The following is an 18,143-nucleotide window of genomic DNA, read 5'->3' as shown; positions in this document are numbered from 1 at the left end:
TTCGGTTTATCTGGGTTTTATTCACCTGTATATATTGTATGATGAGTTAAAGCTGAGAAAATTGTGAATATTTTTAATGAGCATTCGTTTAAAAGTAATAAACCTTTTATTACATGTTATCTTAGATAACACATTTATGGAAAATTATATTTTGGAAAACAAACAAAAACAGGTGGTATTGTTTTACATTTTTGGCAATCTCTCCCGCGTCTGGCTCAGAGACAGCTGGATTCTGCCTTCTGGCTGTGAGATCACACATCTCAGCACCTCTGGAAAATTCCTCCATTCACACACATGTCAGTGCGTGAGAGAGAGAGGAAAAGTCTCAGAATTAATGGGAACCCACGCGAGCGTCGGGGTGATACCTGGAACCCCTGGACCACATTTTGAGAACCACTGTCCCAATAAAAATGGCCGACTTTGTTGCCTTAGTGCTGCTTTTTAAAGTATGGTCTGTTTTGGAATAAGCATTTTCAATGTAGCTGGTCAAAAAGTGAACCACACTACCTTCAGTTCATGTTTTTGCTTTAGCTGCTGAATCTCTACCGCTCCCACTGTGTTTGCCATCAAATCTTTCATCTTTTTCTCATAGTGCTCCTTTAAACGGGTTAGGTCATGGGAAAGCTACAGTATAAAGAGATACAATGTTTTCACAAAAACACTCTTTGGTATTTTAGACAATCTTACATTGAATTGACTTTGGCAGCATCTGTGCGTGGCGCTCACACGCCACACTCCTCCTGCACGGGCTCCCAGGAAACACACATCACGCGAGCCCCTATTTCTAGCCCACCGACTCTTAGGAATAAAATCGTGAGTAAGTAAAACATCATCAAAAGACAGACGCAATTTCAGATGAGCCAGGCTGGAGACTTTTCTATGCAACCAAGAGCAAATAAATACACACCAAAAAAAAATCTATGCAAGATCATTATTCTTATGATGAAATCAAAATAATCAAGTATATACAATGTGTATAAAATATTCCTTTATGTCAGCACCAAAGCAGAAGAAGTTTGAATTCGAGGCTGTACTGAAGGGTGACATAATATAGGGACAGCCAGCATAGATCTTTAAGTCTCCAAAGTGAGGTAATTTCTCTCCAACTCGTGGGGATGGAGTGAAATCTCATAAATCACGGTTTTGTGACCACAAATGTCTCAAATATGCAAACCAGGGCCCCCCTGCTCCTCTAGTGAATGTTTCCCACATCAACCAGGGCCAGGACACAGGAAGTGATTTTTGATAAAAATTTGAGACTGTTTCTGAAACGTTTCTCCAAGAACTTACAATGCTGTTTTGGTAGTTTTTACAATCTGACTTCTTCAACTGGAAAATGTGGTACTTCTTACTGCCCTTCCATCTTGAACACCTGGTTTTCCCATCTGCGTCCCAGGATGTTGCCATGGCGATGTGTGAGTGCAGGAGAAAGAGTGCGGGAGTGAGAAGAAACCATGCTCGTGAGCCAGTTTTGGGGATCGAGTCAGCGTGCAAAGCAAGCAATAACTTTATGCACAAACGGAGTTCCGTGTACACAGCACAAGGAATCCAGAGAATGGTTACCCACTTTCTTAAAACATTCAAGACAGTGAGTTTGCTTATGGGCTTTGGTGATTTCACTTAAACCCATCCCCCATCCTGCATGGCTATCTACACTTCCTGTGTGAGATGAGGACGCCTTCTCGTCCGCCACTATTGTGCTTTCAGCAAACTATGTACAGCACCTTAAAGAATAACTATTTAACTCTCATGTTTTGCAGTCCCATTCACATGACATCTTCCCTAAACCAGCAACCGGACACTTACTTGCTTTTTGTGGTTGCTACGCAGGAAGGACCTGGGCACCCCGTCCTTGCACTCAGAGTCGCTCTGCTCTTCGTAACTTTCAAATTCACTCGAACTCCATCCATATTCCAAAGAGCTGTTTCCACCTTCATCTCCGTTCTCAACATCATCGTAAACCATTTCATCTGATACATAAACGCCAGAATGAAATTAAAAGCATAACACTCACTAGCTGCTGTTTCGTGCATGTCTGTCGCTGCACCTCACTGAGAATGAGGGTGGAGCATTTCGGAAAACCCAGGAGGAGCGGTGCAGAGCCTTGGCTCTGCTCCTTGAAGGGTGCTGGGTAGGCCCTCCAGGGTGAGCAGTGAGGGACGGGGTTTGACAAAGCTCTGAGCCCAGTCTGTCTGTCCCCTGAGGACCCTGGTCCTCCACAGAACCCACAATTACACCAAATGATTCACTGCCATAGACAGCTTTTCACAAAGGAAAATGTTTCTTTAGATAAATGTATGGAATATAAACATATTATTTACGTGGGTGGATGGATGGATGAATGGATGGATGGTGGATGGATGGATGGACGAACAAGTGGATGGATGGACAGATGGACAGATAGACAAGTGGATGGGTGGGTAAATGGATGCATGGATACAGATGGACGGGTGGATAGATGGACGGGTGGGTGGGTGGATAGATGGACGGGTGGGGGGGTGGGTAGATGGGTGGATGGGTGGATGGATGGACGGATAGATGGACGGGTGGACAGACGGACAAATGGATGGACGATGGATGGACAGATGGATGCATGGATGGGCGGGTGGGTGGGTAAATGTATGGACGGACAGATGGATGGATGGACAAGTGGATGGGTGGGTAGATGGATGCTTGGATGGACAGATGATGGATGGATGATGGGTGAATGGTGGATGGATAGATGGATGGGTAGATGATAGAGAGATAAATAAGATTCAAATATGAGCACAGTACAGCTCACTGCAGACAACTGTAAAATTTGCTGTTGTGCTGAATATGACCTAATACAGCTTGTAAACAATCTACTGCTGTATTTAAAGGGCTTCATCACGTCACTCATGCCAGAACTCATGAAGAGCACACCACACATGCTGACAAAGGTGCTGTCCTCACAGGACAGCCGGGGCTGACCAGAGCCGCACTGGCAGGTGGGTGCTGTACACACTCCCCCATGCTATGGCCCCAGCTGCCTGTGCTGGGAGCAGCCTACCTGCTGGGGTAAGTTCCCGAAGACACACTTCAAACTTGTTTTTACAGAAATTACCCTTTAGTTGCCACTGTCTTCACTGCATGGTTTTAAGTAACTACCCAGGAATGTATTTATTTGTAAGCACCTGGGAGTTTTATTTATAAAGAGGCCCAAATGTAAGTGTTTGCGTTCCCAGTGTGGGCTCCAGAGGGCAGGAACAACTCCACCAGCCGAGCTGGGGACATAACAGCACACAGCCCTCATGGAACTGACACACTGAGACCTGCTTTAGCGCTCCACCATTCAGTAAGCCTGCGGTAGACATGGAAAACTGTCCTTTTTCAGGGAAGGGTCCTTCTGAATCTTTCCATCAAATGGCCGCTGGATGCTATTGAGCATATACTGAGATGAGATTACTGGTTACATCCGGCTGTCTGCTCCCTGGGGATGACATTAAAGAGCCTGCAGCCGAGGAAGGGTCCTTGAACTCCCCAGAGGAATCTGAAGACTCAGAAGGTCCTTTCCTTGTTGGCTGGGATTCTGCAGGACTTAATTTCCTGACATTTTTGGGGGGATATTCAGCATCAGGCCTTCCAGATGAAGGGGACTGTAAGTTTATGCTGACATCTGACGTGGGTTATGGGGTGTGCTGTCTCAGTCACCAGGACTGCCGCTGCCCTGAAGGCTGGTCCCTGATGCAGCCACACTGGTCCTGGCAGGCTGTGTGGCAGATGAGCTGAGCAACTGATAAGGCAGCTTCAGTCATCACAGACAGTAATGCTTACTTTCGATATACTCAATTTTAAAGAGATTTTTCCATTTTCTAAGTGTTTTAATTTGATATTCGTATAAAGTTTACAGACTCCTCTCATGGTTTTTATAAACTTCTACTGCAGTTATGCCCTCCAGATTGATCTTTCCTTCCCCGTCTTCCCCTCTCTTCCTAACGGACCAAAGGCTTGTCTATTTTGCATTCTTTTCAGAGAACCACTCTTGGATTTTGCTGGTTCTTTCTCATTTCTTTATCTCTTGCTTGCCATTTTTATTCTTATCATATGTATTTCCTTCCTCCACTTTCTTTGACTTTGCTCTTCTTTTATGTACCAAGTTGGATGCTGAGCTCATTGTTCTTCAATCTTTTTAACAGATGCCATTATTTCTATTTAATTCCTTATTTTTTTAAACCTATCCCACAAGTTTTCATGTAATGTTTTCATTATTCAAGTCAAAACATCCCCTCTAATTTCCATTCTGACTTCATACTTGGCCATGAATTGCGTAATAGTGTGATTTTTAATTTTCTAATGTTCGTGCTTACTTTTTATTGGCATTATCAGGTTTTTATCAAGAAATGAGCCTGAATACCAATTCCTTGGCATTTGTTAACATTTGCTTCTAGGCATACTATTGTGCAGTTAATTTTCAGAAGTGTCCCATGTGTTTAAAAAAAAATGTGCATTCTGAAACTACTCGCTTCATGGTTCTATATATGGCCCTTAGTTGACCACATACTGTGTTCCCTGCAATTTACTAATGTTGTATCCAGATCCATAACAGTGGAGACAGCTTTCTTAAAATCTCCCACTTCACTTATGTATTTATGTATTTCTGATTCTATCTCAGTCATATTTTGCTTTATAAATTTTAGGCTGTGTTGTTAGGTATACACAAGTTTAGAGCTGTTATATCTCTTGTGCAGGACTCTGTCTAATAATGTTTTATAGCCTAATACATAATATTTTATTATAGTCACAATGGCTATATTTTGGTTAGAATTGGCCCTATGTTCCTTTTTTTCATCCACTTACATACAAGTGTTCGTATCCTTATGCAGTTCTCATAACTTATGTCTGGTTTTGCTGTGTTATCCAACCTGAGAATTTCTTTCTCTGGCAATTGCAGTCATTTTATACTCACTATAAGTAACAATATATTTGGACTAATTTTGATATCTTTTTTCATACTATGTGCCATGCTTTCTTAATTTATATTTTCTTGCTTTCTACCATATTGGGTTTTCCTCTCCTATTAGGTTGGTGCAAAAGTAATTGTGGTTTAAAAAGTTAAAAATAATGGCAAAAATGGCAATTACTTTTGCACCAACCTAATAGTTTGGAAGTTAAATAATCTATTTCTATGCTTTCAGTAGTTACCCATGAAACGCACACCTCACCTATCATATCAAAAAAAGTCAGTATCCATACCCTCCTCCTGAAAAAACGCACGGACTTTAGGACCTTGGGGTCGGCCACGCCCACCCCATTCTCAGTGCCCTGCGCAGGGCCTCAGGGCCTCAGGGCCTTTGTGCGGCTGTGCTCTCAAAGGGAAACATCACTACTAGTGCCGTTGATGCTAGTTTAGATTCATCCCCCAATTTGTCAATTTAGTTGCTCACTATTCTTTTTTGCTTCCTATCACATTCAGTATCCTTTTCCTTGAAATACACTATTTCTTTAGAGTCTGTGAGTGGTGGGTCTTCCCAATCTTTGTCTGATATTGTCTTTATTCTCTCTTTAAAGGATTCGACTTAGGCTGGATGTAGAAAGCTAGGTTGAAATACCGAGTTTTCTTCAGCACTTTGAGAATAATGTCCAGCTGTCCCACAGTACGGTGACAAGTCTGCTGTTCTTTGCAGATCACGGTTCCTTTGCACGTAATCGTGCTCTCACTCATTAAAACATTCACCGTGGCTTTGGCGCTAAGCAATGTCAACTCTATGTGCCGAGGTGTGGACTGATGTTGGACCTGCGTGGATTTGTAGTTCTACAATCTGAGAACTTATGACTTTCCTTAATTCTAGAAAATTCTTAGTAATTCTTGCTATTTTCTCATTTCTATCATGTATTACACACATGCTGGTACTTCTCAGCCTCCATGTTTCTTACCTTTTCATTCACAGTTTTCCCATCCTCAGCTCTTTCTGCTTCTTTAGGGTAATCAGGACAATTAGTCTCTATCAAGTGTTGTCACCTAAACACACACACGTGTGCACACGCACACCAGTCCTCTAGCACACGGTATCGGTGAGACACTGCAGAACACACACATGAATATCACACACGGGCTCCACATCTGGGGAATATGTACACGTGAGGCAGTTTCACATCCAGAGGGAAACATGCTAAACTGAATCTCCTAAACCCCAATTCCAGACAAAGTCAAACCTGGTTCAGAGTCTGAATTTTCTCTTGGCACATCATCATAGATGGCTTCTTCTGGATCTGGAACAAAAGGAGGGGACGTTTTACAAACTGACCAAGCTCAACCGAGTGCAACTTACATGTTCTAGGGCCATAGTTCCCTATCGGGATATCATATTCCAAACGTCAGATTACAGGGTAATTAATAGTACCTTACCAAAGCATAAACATTATTTTTAGGGCATGACATTTTCTTGGGGTTGAAGGAAATCACTCTAAACGGACCAGTTGTGAAATACCTCCAACAGGGGGTTTTACGGTTTCAAAGCTAATTTATTCCATTACTTTGTGTTCAATTACACATCTCTGTATGGCTCTTTTATAAGCATTACAAAGTTATGGTATTCTGATATAAGTGACATACAGTTTCAGAAATAAAGGGACAGCTCAGCTGATTGTGAAGTGGGAAACTTAGAATAAACCAATGACGTTAGTGTCTTGTGGAGTAGGGTCAAAGCATCCGCTTCCCCCAACCCACAGCTGTTAGGCCAACAGCAGGAGCAGCTCTGGAAGGAAACAGGAGACTGTGCTGGGCACAGAGCTGAGACCGCCGAGCGGGCTGCTGAGCGCCGGGGTGTTTAGAGGCCGCTCTGTTCAATGCTCCAGGTAAATTAACGTCATTTACAACTTTTAGACCCGACAGGACCTGGGCCCAATGGGCGCAGCCAGACAAACACGCTGGGCGGGGCGAGGACGGGACGTGGCGGGCGGGGCGCTTACTGTCCATCCACGCGGTGTTGGCCGGATCTGCAGCCCACCGGGCGAGGGCGCTGTCTTCCACGCGGACCCGATCCTCGCTTAGGGAAAACAGACCATAAAATCAGGGTACTGAGGCTCTTCCAGCGACTAGGTTGCTGCATGTCCCCAGGGTAGACACATGCCACCACACGTGTGACCTGGGTATGTTCCCAGATACGGTTAAGGGATGTCTGCAGGTCAAGTCGTCACTCGTAGCTCCTTACAAACAAGGGCTTGGAAGCCCACCACGTGCATAACACCGTCCGTCACGCAGGAGCGTGGAGGAAGGAACGCCTGAACTGCCCCCCCCTTCTCAGCAGGCCTTGTGGGGGGTCCTGTAAGTGCCACCACAACACCGGGCTGCAGTGCAGGTCGTGGCGGAAGGAGACATCAGACCACAAGACGCAGCAAATGCCCAGGGCTCGGCCTGCAGTACAAGGCCACATCAGAGTCCCCCACAAAAAGGGACCTGGGGGAACGAGAGGCAGCCACCGGAATGCTTCATTCAGAGGAACGAAACCAGGTTCACGCCACAACTGCGCCGCGGGGTCAGTAGGAACAGAGCGGACCAGAGCGCAGGGCGTGCATCCCCGGAGCACGTCACAAGGACACCCCGAGCGGCAGTGTCCTCACTGAACTGAGAGGAACAGAGACTGGCCCTCGGGTGAGCGTCCAGGGTAAACACGGGAAACTCTGAGAAAGGCACATGGGGAGGGGCCCTTCCTGGGGAGGCCCGTGGCAACAGCAAGCCGCACTGGAGAGTCAGTGACACGATGGCGGTGTCACAGCACTGATGCAGTGAGGAAGGCTCTGTCTTTTCTTTTTTTATGCTAAAAGTTCTAATGAGCAGTTAAATAGTTACAAGATTTAAGGGAGGAAGGTAAAGAGCAAAGGTTTGGAAAACTTACAGATAAGACACTTGAGCTGTGCACATTGCGGTGTGTGTGCAAAGGAAACGCAGTCAGGCCTGTACTTACTGGAGGAATTTGTCACATGACAAAGAGTAATCGGGCACTTTCTAAGTTTGAAATTATAGCAAAATAAAAAGTTGCTCAAAAAATTAAGGGAAAATCTGAATCAAATATGAATGGTATTTCAAATTATTCCTGAATGCTTCCTTCCATATGTTTTAAAAATTTCACATTTTTGAAAATCATTTGAGGTTACCATTCACTTCATTTTATATTTTTTCCCCAAAAATAATCGTCCTTTCAATGAATATATTTTTCACAGTAAATTTTAGATCACCAATGATAACATGCCACCCACTCATCTTTAATTATACATAGAACTGTGATTTCTGATAAAGGGTCTGGGTGGATCTACTTTGTGACATAAAACTGGGTAGAAAATGCTTGTCAAGTGAGTCCTGTCCCCAGAGATCCTATCCCATGTTTGCATTTCCTATGAGAAGTATTTTAAGACCTTTAAAGCCCAGCAATAATGACTGCAAGGAAAAGCCAAGTAAGTGTCAGAACAGCAGGGCCCAACTCCCACCGTGGGTCCTGCAGATGGCAGGGGACCCCATGACCGCAACGCTGGGGAAACTCAGATGCCATTGCCCAGCCACCCTGGCCGAGGTTAACACAGGGCCCTGAGGGCAGCACGATGGGTCCTGCAGCCATACTGCACGAAGGAGACTGAGCATGTGTCCCCCACAGGGGGACAGACGGGTCACTGCCTTCTGCCTGTGGCCTTCAGACAGGACCCCACATATGAGGCAGAATTTGGGCTGCGCTCTAAAATACGACAGGTGACAGATCAGGGAGGTGACAGTCTAGACAGACAGAAGGGCATTCAAAGTGGGGGAGACCCTTGAGAGGTACTCATGGGACATGCGGCAGGAAAGAGAGCTGGCTGAGGGGAGTGATAAGAAAAAGCTTGATATATTAGATGTATATTCTAGGGAAATTTCATTCATCCATTCAATCTTAATTTCCTGAGAAACTGAAATAACTTATCTTTCAGCCTAGGGCGGGCCTTCTGTTATAGGTGCTCATGGAACCACGTTCCTTTCTTTCAGAATAATGACCTCTGAATATATAATAACCCATCATCAGTGTGACTATCTGATGAATAACCCTCTGCCCCACTGATATTGTAAGAAGAATAAAGGCACTAAGACCAGATTACTTACTTACCATTCTATTCCTGGTGCCTAACACGCAGAAATGTTTGGCAAATGAGAAAAAATAAAAAGCACACCACTAACCATGCACCACATACCGACCATGCTAGTTGGTAGATACGGTAAAACCTGGTCAGACAAACCAGACTTTAAATTAAAAAAAAGGTTACAAAGTACAAAGAAGAATATTATATATTGATAAAAAGGGTCAATAAATCAAGAAGATATAACAATTATAAACATACACACTACTAACAAAGGGACCCCAAAATATATGATACAAAAATGGAGAAAATTGAAGGGAGAGATACACAGCTTTACAATAATAGTTGGGGACTTGAATATTGCACTATCAATAATGGACAGAAAACCAAGCAGAAGATCATTAAGCGGACAGAGGACTCAAACAACACCCCAGACCAAATGGACCTGAGAGACCTATAGGCCACCCAACGTTAAGTACTAAAATTAAAACTAAAAAAAAAAAAAAAAAAAGTTTTTAAAGGCTAAAACTAAGAAGAAAACAGTGAAAAAGCTTCATGACATTGGATTTGTCAATGCTTTATTGGATATGACACTGAAAGCAGACAATAAAAGAAAAAAATAAATTGGACTTCATCAAAATTAAAAATGTTTCTGCACTGAAGGATATTATGAAGACAGTGAAAAGAAAACCCACAGAATGAGAAAATATTCACAAATCTAATATCTGATAAGGGATTAATACTGAGACTATACAAAGAACACCTACAACTCAACAATAAAAGCCAATTCAAAAATTGGCAAAGGCCCTGAATAACATTTCTCCAAAGGAGACACAAAAATAGCCAATAAACACATGAACACATGTTCACCATCATTAGTCATCAGAAATGCAAATCACCACCAGCAAGAGGAACGTTTCACTCTCACTAGGATGGTTATTTTTTTAAATGGAAAATAAGTTTGGTGAGCTTGTAAAGAAACTGGCCCTCTCATGCCCGCCGGTGGAGCTGGTGGAGTTGGTGGGGATGTGAGACGGTGCGGCCTGGCTGCTCCTCAGTGTTAACCACGGACTCCCCACAGGACCCAACAATTCCACTCCTGGTTGTGTCTGCAGAGGAACCGAGGGCAGGCAGCCGAGCAGATGCTCGTACACTGGTGTCCAAAGCAGCATTACTGATAATGACCCAACAGTGGAAACAAACTATGTTTCCATCAACAGGTGAATAAGTAAACACAATGTTCTATATACACACAATGAAATATTGTTCAGTCTTTAAAAAGGATATTCTGACACACGCTACAACATGGATGGACCTTGAAAACATTATGCTTAGTGACAGAAGCCTGCCATGGAAGGACAAACCCTGTGTGATCCCACTCACAGGAGTTCCCTAGAATAGTGAATCCAGAGACACAATGCAGAGTGGAGGTGACCAGGGGCTGGGGTGAGGGGGACAGTGCCATCATATCATGGGTAGAGTTTCTGATTGTGGGGTTGAAAAAATTTCAAGTGTAGAGAGTGGTGATGTTTGCACAACACTGTAAATGTATTTTATGCCACTGAATTTTACACTTAAAAAGGGTGAAAATGGCAACTTTTATGTAGAGATTTTTTACAACTTTAAAATGAACAATGCAACATACCAAAAACCATAGAACAGAACACTTTGAAGAGGCGAAATATATAGTGGGTGCATTATGTCAATAGAACTACTTAAAAGCAAAAAAAATAAGCACACCTGCCACACGAGGAGGTGCATGTTCTAAGAGCTGGTAAAACTGGGACTTTGTCTTTAAAGAATTCATAGTCTAGTAGCAGAAAGGGACACAGGAAACCACAGTGAAAGCACAAAGCAATCATCTATAAGGCAGGTATGCACACAGCTCTGGAAGCACAAAAGAACAAATCTTACGAAATGAGACATTTAAGCTGGGTTTTGAGGGGTGAGTAGGAGTCTGCCTCAGGAATGGATTTTCCCAGCCATATCAAGCCCATGAAATCACATTTGTGAAGGAAAGTAGCATGAAAGAAAGGCCTATAATCAAATCAGTTTGCAGGATTCTAGGTGAAATCTGGCTTAGACAAGGTGAAAAATCCCTCTTTTCCCAGCAAAGGATTCTGAGAACCTTTTGATGCTAAAGCACACTGAGCATCTCCAGGAGGGAGGCTGAGCAGTGTGTGTCTTCCAGTCCTACTTGGCTGTGGACTCGGTTTGTTCTTCCACACAGAATAACACTAACGCCTGCAGGAGCCCAGTGTTCAGGAGAACGCAGCGTGGGGGCCTGGACAGGGCAGGGCAGGGCGCCCAGAAGACAGGAAAGCCCAGGCAGTCACACCTCCGAGCACTGGGAGTCACTGCACTCAACACGTCCACACAGGCACGGACTCAGAACACCCATGGGCAATTCATAGGTACCTGCTTGGCGGGTCCTCAGAACTCAGAGAATTAAACTGGCTGTCTTCTGCTACTTCCGGTGTTTCTGCTAAGAAGGAAAAGAATTCATATTGTTTGATGCCTGCTAAAAATGGTTAGGAAGTTCATTTTCATCCTTCAAAATGATTTCATACTTTGCTTTCTTATCAACTGTAGGCTTAACCTAGCATAAAGAGTGTTAACTGATGCATTTAGGGCTTTTTAGCTTTTAGATAAAATGTATTCCAAATTGGTTACAATGAAGAGTGACAACCAAAGGTCTTATGAAACAGCCAGAAATAAAATGATACCCAAATAAATCAAGCTAGACTGAAAAAGAGACATCATATTCTCCCCCGTTTCTTAAGTTTTCATGGGAAATTATAGTTGTGATTTATTTGAAAGTGTGTCTCCATGGCAACCTCAAAAGATTTTCAGGGGGAAATACTTAAGTTCCTGGTATTTGACAACCAAACTTTTCCCTATACTCACATGTGCACACACGTGCAATTGCACATACATAGCCACATACCTACACTCACATGAGCACTTACATTCCCACATGCACACTTGTGCACATATACTCACATGCATGCATTCATATTCCCACACATGTACATACTCATGCTCAACATTCCCACACAGATGCTCGTGCACACATGTACACTCATATGTGTGCATTCATGCCCACACACGCACATATCTGTGCACACGTGTACACTCACATGCAGGCACACTCACTTTCCCACACACTCGTGCACACCATACACTCATATGTGTGCACACTCACATTCCCACACACGCACACATTCACGCACACACACGAAGCCCATCTCACTCACTCCGTCTGGTCAGTGTTCTTGCACCTCTGGCTTTGGTTTACCAAGAGGAGTGACTGCTTGTTAACTGCTGTGCTGCCAGCGCCGCCCACAAAAAGCCTTTTTGAAGGAATTTCGTGCTAAGCCGCCATTCTTGAACTTTCAAACTGCTCAACAGTTGACTCAGCCCAGGAAAGCTGGGCTCCCTGTGGTTAGCTTGGGGGTTCCACCCATAAAGACAGCCTCCCAACCCCACTAAGTAACAAGGTGCCACTCCATGGTGGGGGTTCGCTGGGCAGCACACCAGGCTGTCACAGGCATTAAGTGGACAGCTCTCTGGGCCCTGCACACGTAATGGTTCTTCCCAGGCGACAGGGCAGGCTCAGAGGAAAGGCGTCGGGGGACACAAGGAGAGGTCCCGTGAAAAAACCCCAGCCAGACACACCGACCATGGAGCCTGCAGCTCCCGAGCAGTGCACGACACAAGCACATGTGCACACAAGTACAACACAAAACAGGATGAATGCCCCCAAACACACAGGATTCAGGCTACCTGGGGGGAGGGGGCCGGATGTGGGGCGCTCACAGGCCCCCCCCCCCCCGGTGGGATGTGACAGCGCAGCCCAGGTCAGACTCTGCTTCAAATTTCCCCCAAACAACAAGCTCTGAGACCTGTCCTGACTGGGCTGCTGTCACAGGAGACAACTTGGGAAACAAACATCTAATGAGCGGGAGGGGGGCGCACAAACAGTGAGGCATGGGTCCCACCCCGGAGCGTGGCGCCCGCCGCAGTGCAGAGGGGGCCCTACCTTCCTCGTGTGGGACCGGGGTGTGCACAACGACGGGACTGGAGTAGGCGGGCAGGAGCGCCGGCAGGCTGGAGGGCACCGCGTAGCCGCAGGGCACGGGCACCACATAGCCACTGGGCACATGCAGGCTCACGCTGTCGCCCTCCGCCTCCGGGTCGGGGGGCCGGGGCTGGTCCTCCTGGAAGGGCGTGATGTCGATGACGGAGTAAGGGCTGACTCTGGCTGGGGCCGCAAGCTTAGTCGGTTCCACCGGCACAACCAGCACGGCCATGTCCGTCCCCGTGCCGTTTTCTCCTCCTGGAGCCAAACACACAGCCGTCAGGGCCACACGCCCTTGGGCTGCAGGCTGGCAGGAAGCGGTGAGCCCGAACCCCACCTCACGCGATGCCAGGGCTCCTGGAGGTGCCCAGGCAGTGGGCCTGGAGGGGGCGTGCGGGGAGCACCCGGCTCAGGGACGGGCGGCACGCACAATGCCTGGCAGCTCCCAGGACGGCTTGTCCAGGAGACGGTAGGTCAGAGCTGCGAGAAGTAGGATCTTAACTGTGTGAGGTCTATTATGGACAGAAACGTGCAAGGCTGGCCCCGCCGCCCATCTGGTCAGCAAATAAAGCAGCCAGCATCACCTCCAAATGTCAGAATATACATTAAGCTCCTACATTTGACTCATCTCAAATCACATTAGTGTAAAAGTACATTATGTGCTGCAGTGGCACGCGGACGAGGCCTTTTTCATTAGAACACAGGAATACCCGCTCCCTGCAGAGTATAAACAGAAGGCAACTCCCAGAGACGGAAATCATGAAGGACGGTCCAAGGACGAGAGTCAGCCGACTCTGCATGCAGTGCTTTCAGACCTCGCAGAAACAATACCCCTCCCCAGCAGGTCACCAATCCGCGGGGAGATGAGGGGGGGGGTGGGCCTGGGGTCCGGGGCAGCCTGGGGACTCACCTGAGCTGCCGGATGTGGCGTCTGTTTCCGCATCACCGGCCGAGGGGGCGCCTAGGGCTTGTCTGTCTGCTTCTGGAACTTCACCTCCGCTGTCAAAATCGAACCGTTCTCCCTCCTCCTCATTGTTCCTGCCGCATTTCACCTCGCTTTCTAAAATTAAAGGTAACACGACTTACACTTAACATCTATTGCTGAACAAAGACAGAAACCAAAAGGGGCGGGGATGGGCGGCGGGGCTGACCGCTGCCCCCACTGCATTCGCACTGAGTACTTTTTACCAGAAAAAAAGACATGGAATTAGGCTTCTGGGTCAGCGGTTTCCACGTCCTTTTATAGGCTCTATACCTCACAGTTTGAAAAGGAAAAGAAAGGAAGAAGAAAGGCACCTTCCACATGTAGACACGCACACCATGGACTAGGAAATCCATTTGGGAAAACCAAGTCCTGAGGACATTCTGAACCGCTGGGCGAGGGGCTGGGGGGGTAAGTCCACAGCTCCCATTCGGTCCACAGAATGGTTTGTCCGTCCACTGCTCCTCCCGGCAGGGGCCGCCATCCTGAGGGCAGAGCTGCCTGTTACCCCTCTCATGACAATTCTGTCCAAGATGCTGTTTGGGGATGGCGGGAGGGGACACAGGATTTGTAGGTGTAAGGCCTTGCAGGTCACAAACAGGATGATTTCTCATGCAGACTTTGAGAAGACACAGTCAGCTGAGGTTCCCTTGGAGGACCAGGACACTGTATCAGCTGTAAGCCCAAATCACTACGGGGTGACTTTTCTTTAAAAACTTTTTTAAAAAGAAAAATGCAGAACTGGAATTAAAATGTTGTGAAATAACACTGAAATCCTCTATGTTGACCTGTGTTTTGTATACATTATATATATATATAAATACTTTAAAAGTATATTTATAAATATTTCCTTTAAAAAGAAATGGGTTGGGGGGAGGGGGTTGACACAGTGTGAGGGATATAAATGATAAACGTCTAAGTATTATTTTGTTTTGTGCACCTGAAACTAATAAAAAAACACACAAAAAAAATAAATAAATAAAAAATAAAATATCAGTCAAAAACAAAAAGACAAAATAAATGACTTTAAAGATGAAAAGATAAAAAACGAAGTGGGTGAAGGTGGTCAGAAGGCTACAAAGTTTCAGTTATAACATAAATAAGTCCTGGGGATGTAATGTACGGTGTGGTAGCTTAGTGGAAAAAAACACCATAATTTCACGCTCCATTGTCCATGGGAATTTTACACTGGAATGTAAACAACTGAAAAGCACAGCATGTGAGCTTAGAACTTTGCTGTGTGCTCCTGCCATCCAGAGGGGCACCTAGCTTGTGACCCTCTGAGAAGGACGTCACCGTCAAAGAGGACACACACCTGACACCTTGCACCAGATCAACAGGGGGAAACCGCTCACTTTCAGTGTCAAACAACGTCTGGTGGCCAAAGATGAAGGGAAAGGGAAAACAAAACGAGAATAAAGGAGACTTACGGTGGAAAGTACAACCAGTTTAAATACTTAATGGGTTTGCTCAAGCGTGTGGGGTCCCCACCCCATGTGGATCATTGCTTTCCGTCACATGGAAGTGCTTCCCCACCCACCCCAAAGGCAGGGGGACCTGCTAGGACCTGCCTAGGCCCACCAGTCCCATCCCTGCCAGCCCTGGGTGACAAGCATGTGGGGTGCAATGGAGGGGGCTCTGAGAGAGGGGATACCACCAGGGTGGCTGCATGAGGGCATCTGAGACAGGCCGCCTGGGGAGTGACCAATGGCGTGGATCCTGTACCACCAAGGGCTTTGCCCACACAGGGGCAGCTGCATGTGTGCCATCTCTGTCCTGTGACACAGATGGCACTGAGGTGACACCCCCAAGGCCAGTGTGCTGGGTGGGTCACAAGGGAGGGAAGGAGCCTCTTTGCTTCATGTCACCCCAATGCCACGCCAGATGCCCCCATATCGGAAGTCACATGCACTCATTGTGCCACACGGATGGGCACTCAGACGAGCCACAGAACATCAGCTGGGTCCCTGAGGGGACGCTCTGCAGAGCTAATTCACGCCTACACATTCACAAGAGGACCCTCAGTGATTCCGCTGTGAAGAAATGAACTCATGAAGAGAGGAGGGGACGGGTTTCCTGGAGACAGTGACCTCAGGCTGGCCTGAGCCCAAATCACACCCCTTCCCTGCAACCCGGCAGATGCCCTTCCCTGCTCCGGGGGCGGCACCCTCTGTCTGGAAGGGAGGACAGGCCACTGCAGGCCCAGAGAGCCCAGCTCCAACAGGTTGTGCAGGGCACCTGTCCCCACGCTGTCCCTTCCACAACCTTCCATAGCCGAGCTCAAAATGGCAGAAGCCTGTGGGATGCATGAATGGGAAGAATGGTGAGTTATCTTAGCAATGAAGAAACCCTGACACTGGACAGAGGTTGGCCTGGGGAGAGGACCCAGGGACACCTCTTGCCCGCAGCTCCACTCAATGCCATGAGCTGCCTCAGCATCAGGTCACTAAGCATGGCGCGTGTTGGGGCTATGTGTCCTCGTAAAAAACATTCCAAGGAGGCCTGGCAGCTGGAGTTGCCCAAAATGGCCATGTCTAAGCACGGGGTGACTGGGAGCGAATATTTAAAATTAAGATTTTAAAGACAGAGTATTTCTCGGAAGGGAAATAGAAAGACAAGTGTCTACTTGAGTCAGTCTACAAACTTCCCTTCCAGCTGGGGCCTTGTGGTCCAGATGAATCTTTGGTGGTTGGTCCAAAAAAGAAAACTGTTTTAAACATGCGGTGTTTACTTTTTCCTTGAGTCTCTGGAATCAGTAATACATTCTAAAAGGGGCTTGTCAGGGAAACGGTTTTCATTTCGCCAATAAATAGAGAGAGGTCAAGGTCTAAAGGAGGAAGGTAAATACAGTCTAGCTCCCTTACCTGTCTTGGGGGCGGGGGGCAGGTTCTCAGGAAGGACCTAAGAGGGCCACAATTTCCAACTCTCCGTGATACACGCGGGACCCCAGAGAGCATTCTGGAATACTTTTCACCTAGCTTTTAAATATTTTAAAAGGATGATAACGACAAATGTTTAAATGGAATCAAGAAGCGACTTCCGAAAAATATTTTTTGAGCACATAATTCTGATACGCATGGATGTGGATGTGTTTCTGAGTGATAAACTGGCAACAAAGAGCCTCACAACGGTGTATTCCCTTTGTCCCAGATATTCTATTATGACATAGTTATCTTCAGGAAATAATGAGATCTTTACAATACTTAACTACAAGAATATTTTGGAAGAAACCACTTAAATATCATATAATGGAAGATAGATTTTTCAAATTCTGACACATTCATACAATGAGATAGTATGAAACCGTTAAAATTATTTTGTTGGTGATGTCATAAAAATGGCAGCGTGAGGTGAGCCTCTGGAAATCTCCCCTGGAATTTACAACAAATTGAACAACTGTAACTCCACAAAGGACTCCCTGCACAGCAGACAGGCAAGATGAAGAGACCCACTACAGAATTCACCTAAAGGTGGGTGAATCTCGTGAGCGGGGGACTAGGGAAGGGAGAAGTGTGGAGACGGAGCCGCGTGGGTGCAGGATGCATCCCTAGCTCAGTGCTCTGAGCTCGCTGCATCCCAGAATTACCGCAGCTGCAGGAGAGGGAAGAACTCGTACTGCTAGGGCTCTGCTTGTGGCCCACAGGGCTGAGGGGGCAGCATATAACACGGCTGAACCCAATGCTCACGGCAGAGACCTCGGAGCAAAGACTGAGGGAAGAAGGCTGAAAACGGTGGTTTAAGCCTTGACTGCCACAGAAAATGGAAGACTTAGGCACTGAGACTAGCCTCCCCCTCCCTACCCTCCCAGAGCTTGTCCCGTCCCCACCTGCCCAGTGCTAGAAGCGGAAGAGTGGCAGTGTCAGATCAAAAGAACAGAATATTTGCAGTTCTGAGAACTGTGGTCTGCAGACACGGTCTCACAGCCCAACTAGTTCCACCAAAGGGAGGGAGCCGTGGAAGCAGAACTGGCTGTGGTGGTGGTCGCTGTCATTGCTCTGGGCCACCTCTCACAACCCACCC

At 46.4% G+C, this 18,143-nt stretch overlaps 1 protein-coding gene across 11 annotated transcripts in view; it reads right to left on the bottom strand.

Annotated features, from left to right (window-relative positions):
* Positions 1–18,143, bottom strand: part of ARHGEF10 (Rho guanine nucleotide exchange factor 10) — a 112,837-nt gene that overhangs the window by 54,967 nt on the left and 39,727 nt on the right. For 8 of the 11 annotated variants that reach the window (XR_012495418.1, XM_019737575.2, XM_019737572.2 and 5 more), the window contains 7 exons: positions 14,052–14,201; positions 13,103–13,399; positions 11,479–11,545; positions 6,931–7,007; positions 6,175–6,231; positions 1,807–1,970; positions 508–624 (listed from right to left, as the gene is read on the bottom strand). Coding sequence is in view for 10 of the 11 variants with exons in the window: in XM_019737575.2 (XP_019593134.2) it covers positions 508–624; positions 1,807–1,970; positions 6,175–6,231; positions 6,931–7,007; positions 11,479–11,545; positions 13,103–13,399; positions 14,052–14,201 (929 nt within the window). In the remaining variant the exon portion in view is untranslated. The remainder of the gene's footprint in view (positions 1–507; positions 625–1,806; positions 1,971–6,174; positions 6,232–6,930; positions 7,008–11,478; positions 11,546–13,102; positions 13,400–14,051; positions 14,202–18,143) is intronic. The other 3 variants (XM_074329271.1, XM_074329272.1, XM_074329273.1) reach the window with 3 other exon arrangements.

The sequence above is a fragment of the Rhinolophus sinicus genome, linkage group LG04 (assembly GCF_036562045.2).
Source record: "Rhinolophus sinicus isolate RSC01 linkage group LG04, ASM3656204v1, whole genome shotgun sequence".
NCBI lineage: Eukaryota > Metazoa > Chordata > Mammalia > Chiroptera > Rhinolophidae > Rhinolophus > Rhinolophus sinicus.
The sequence above is the reverse complement of the archived record's forward strand: the minus strand, read 5'-3'. Positions and strand labels throughout refer to the sequence as shown.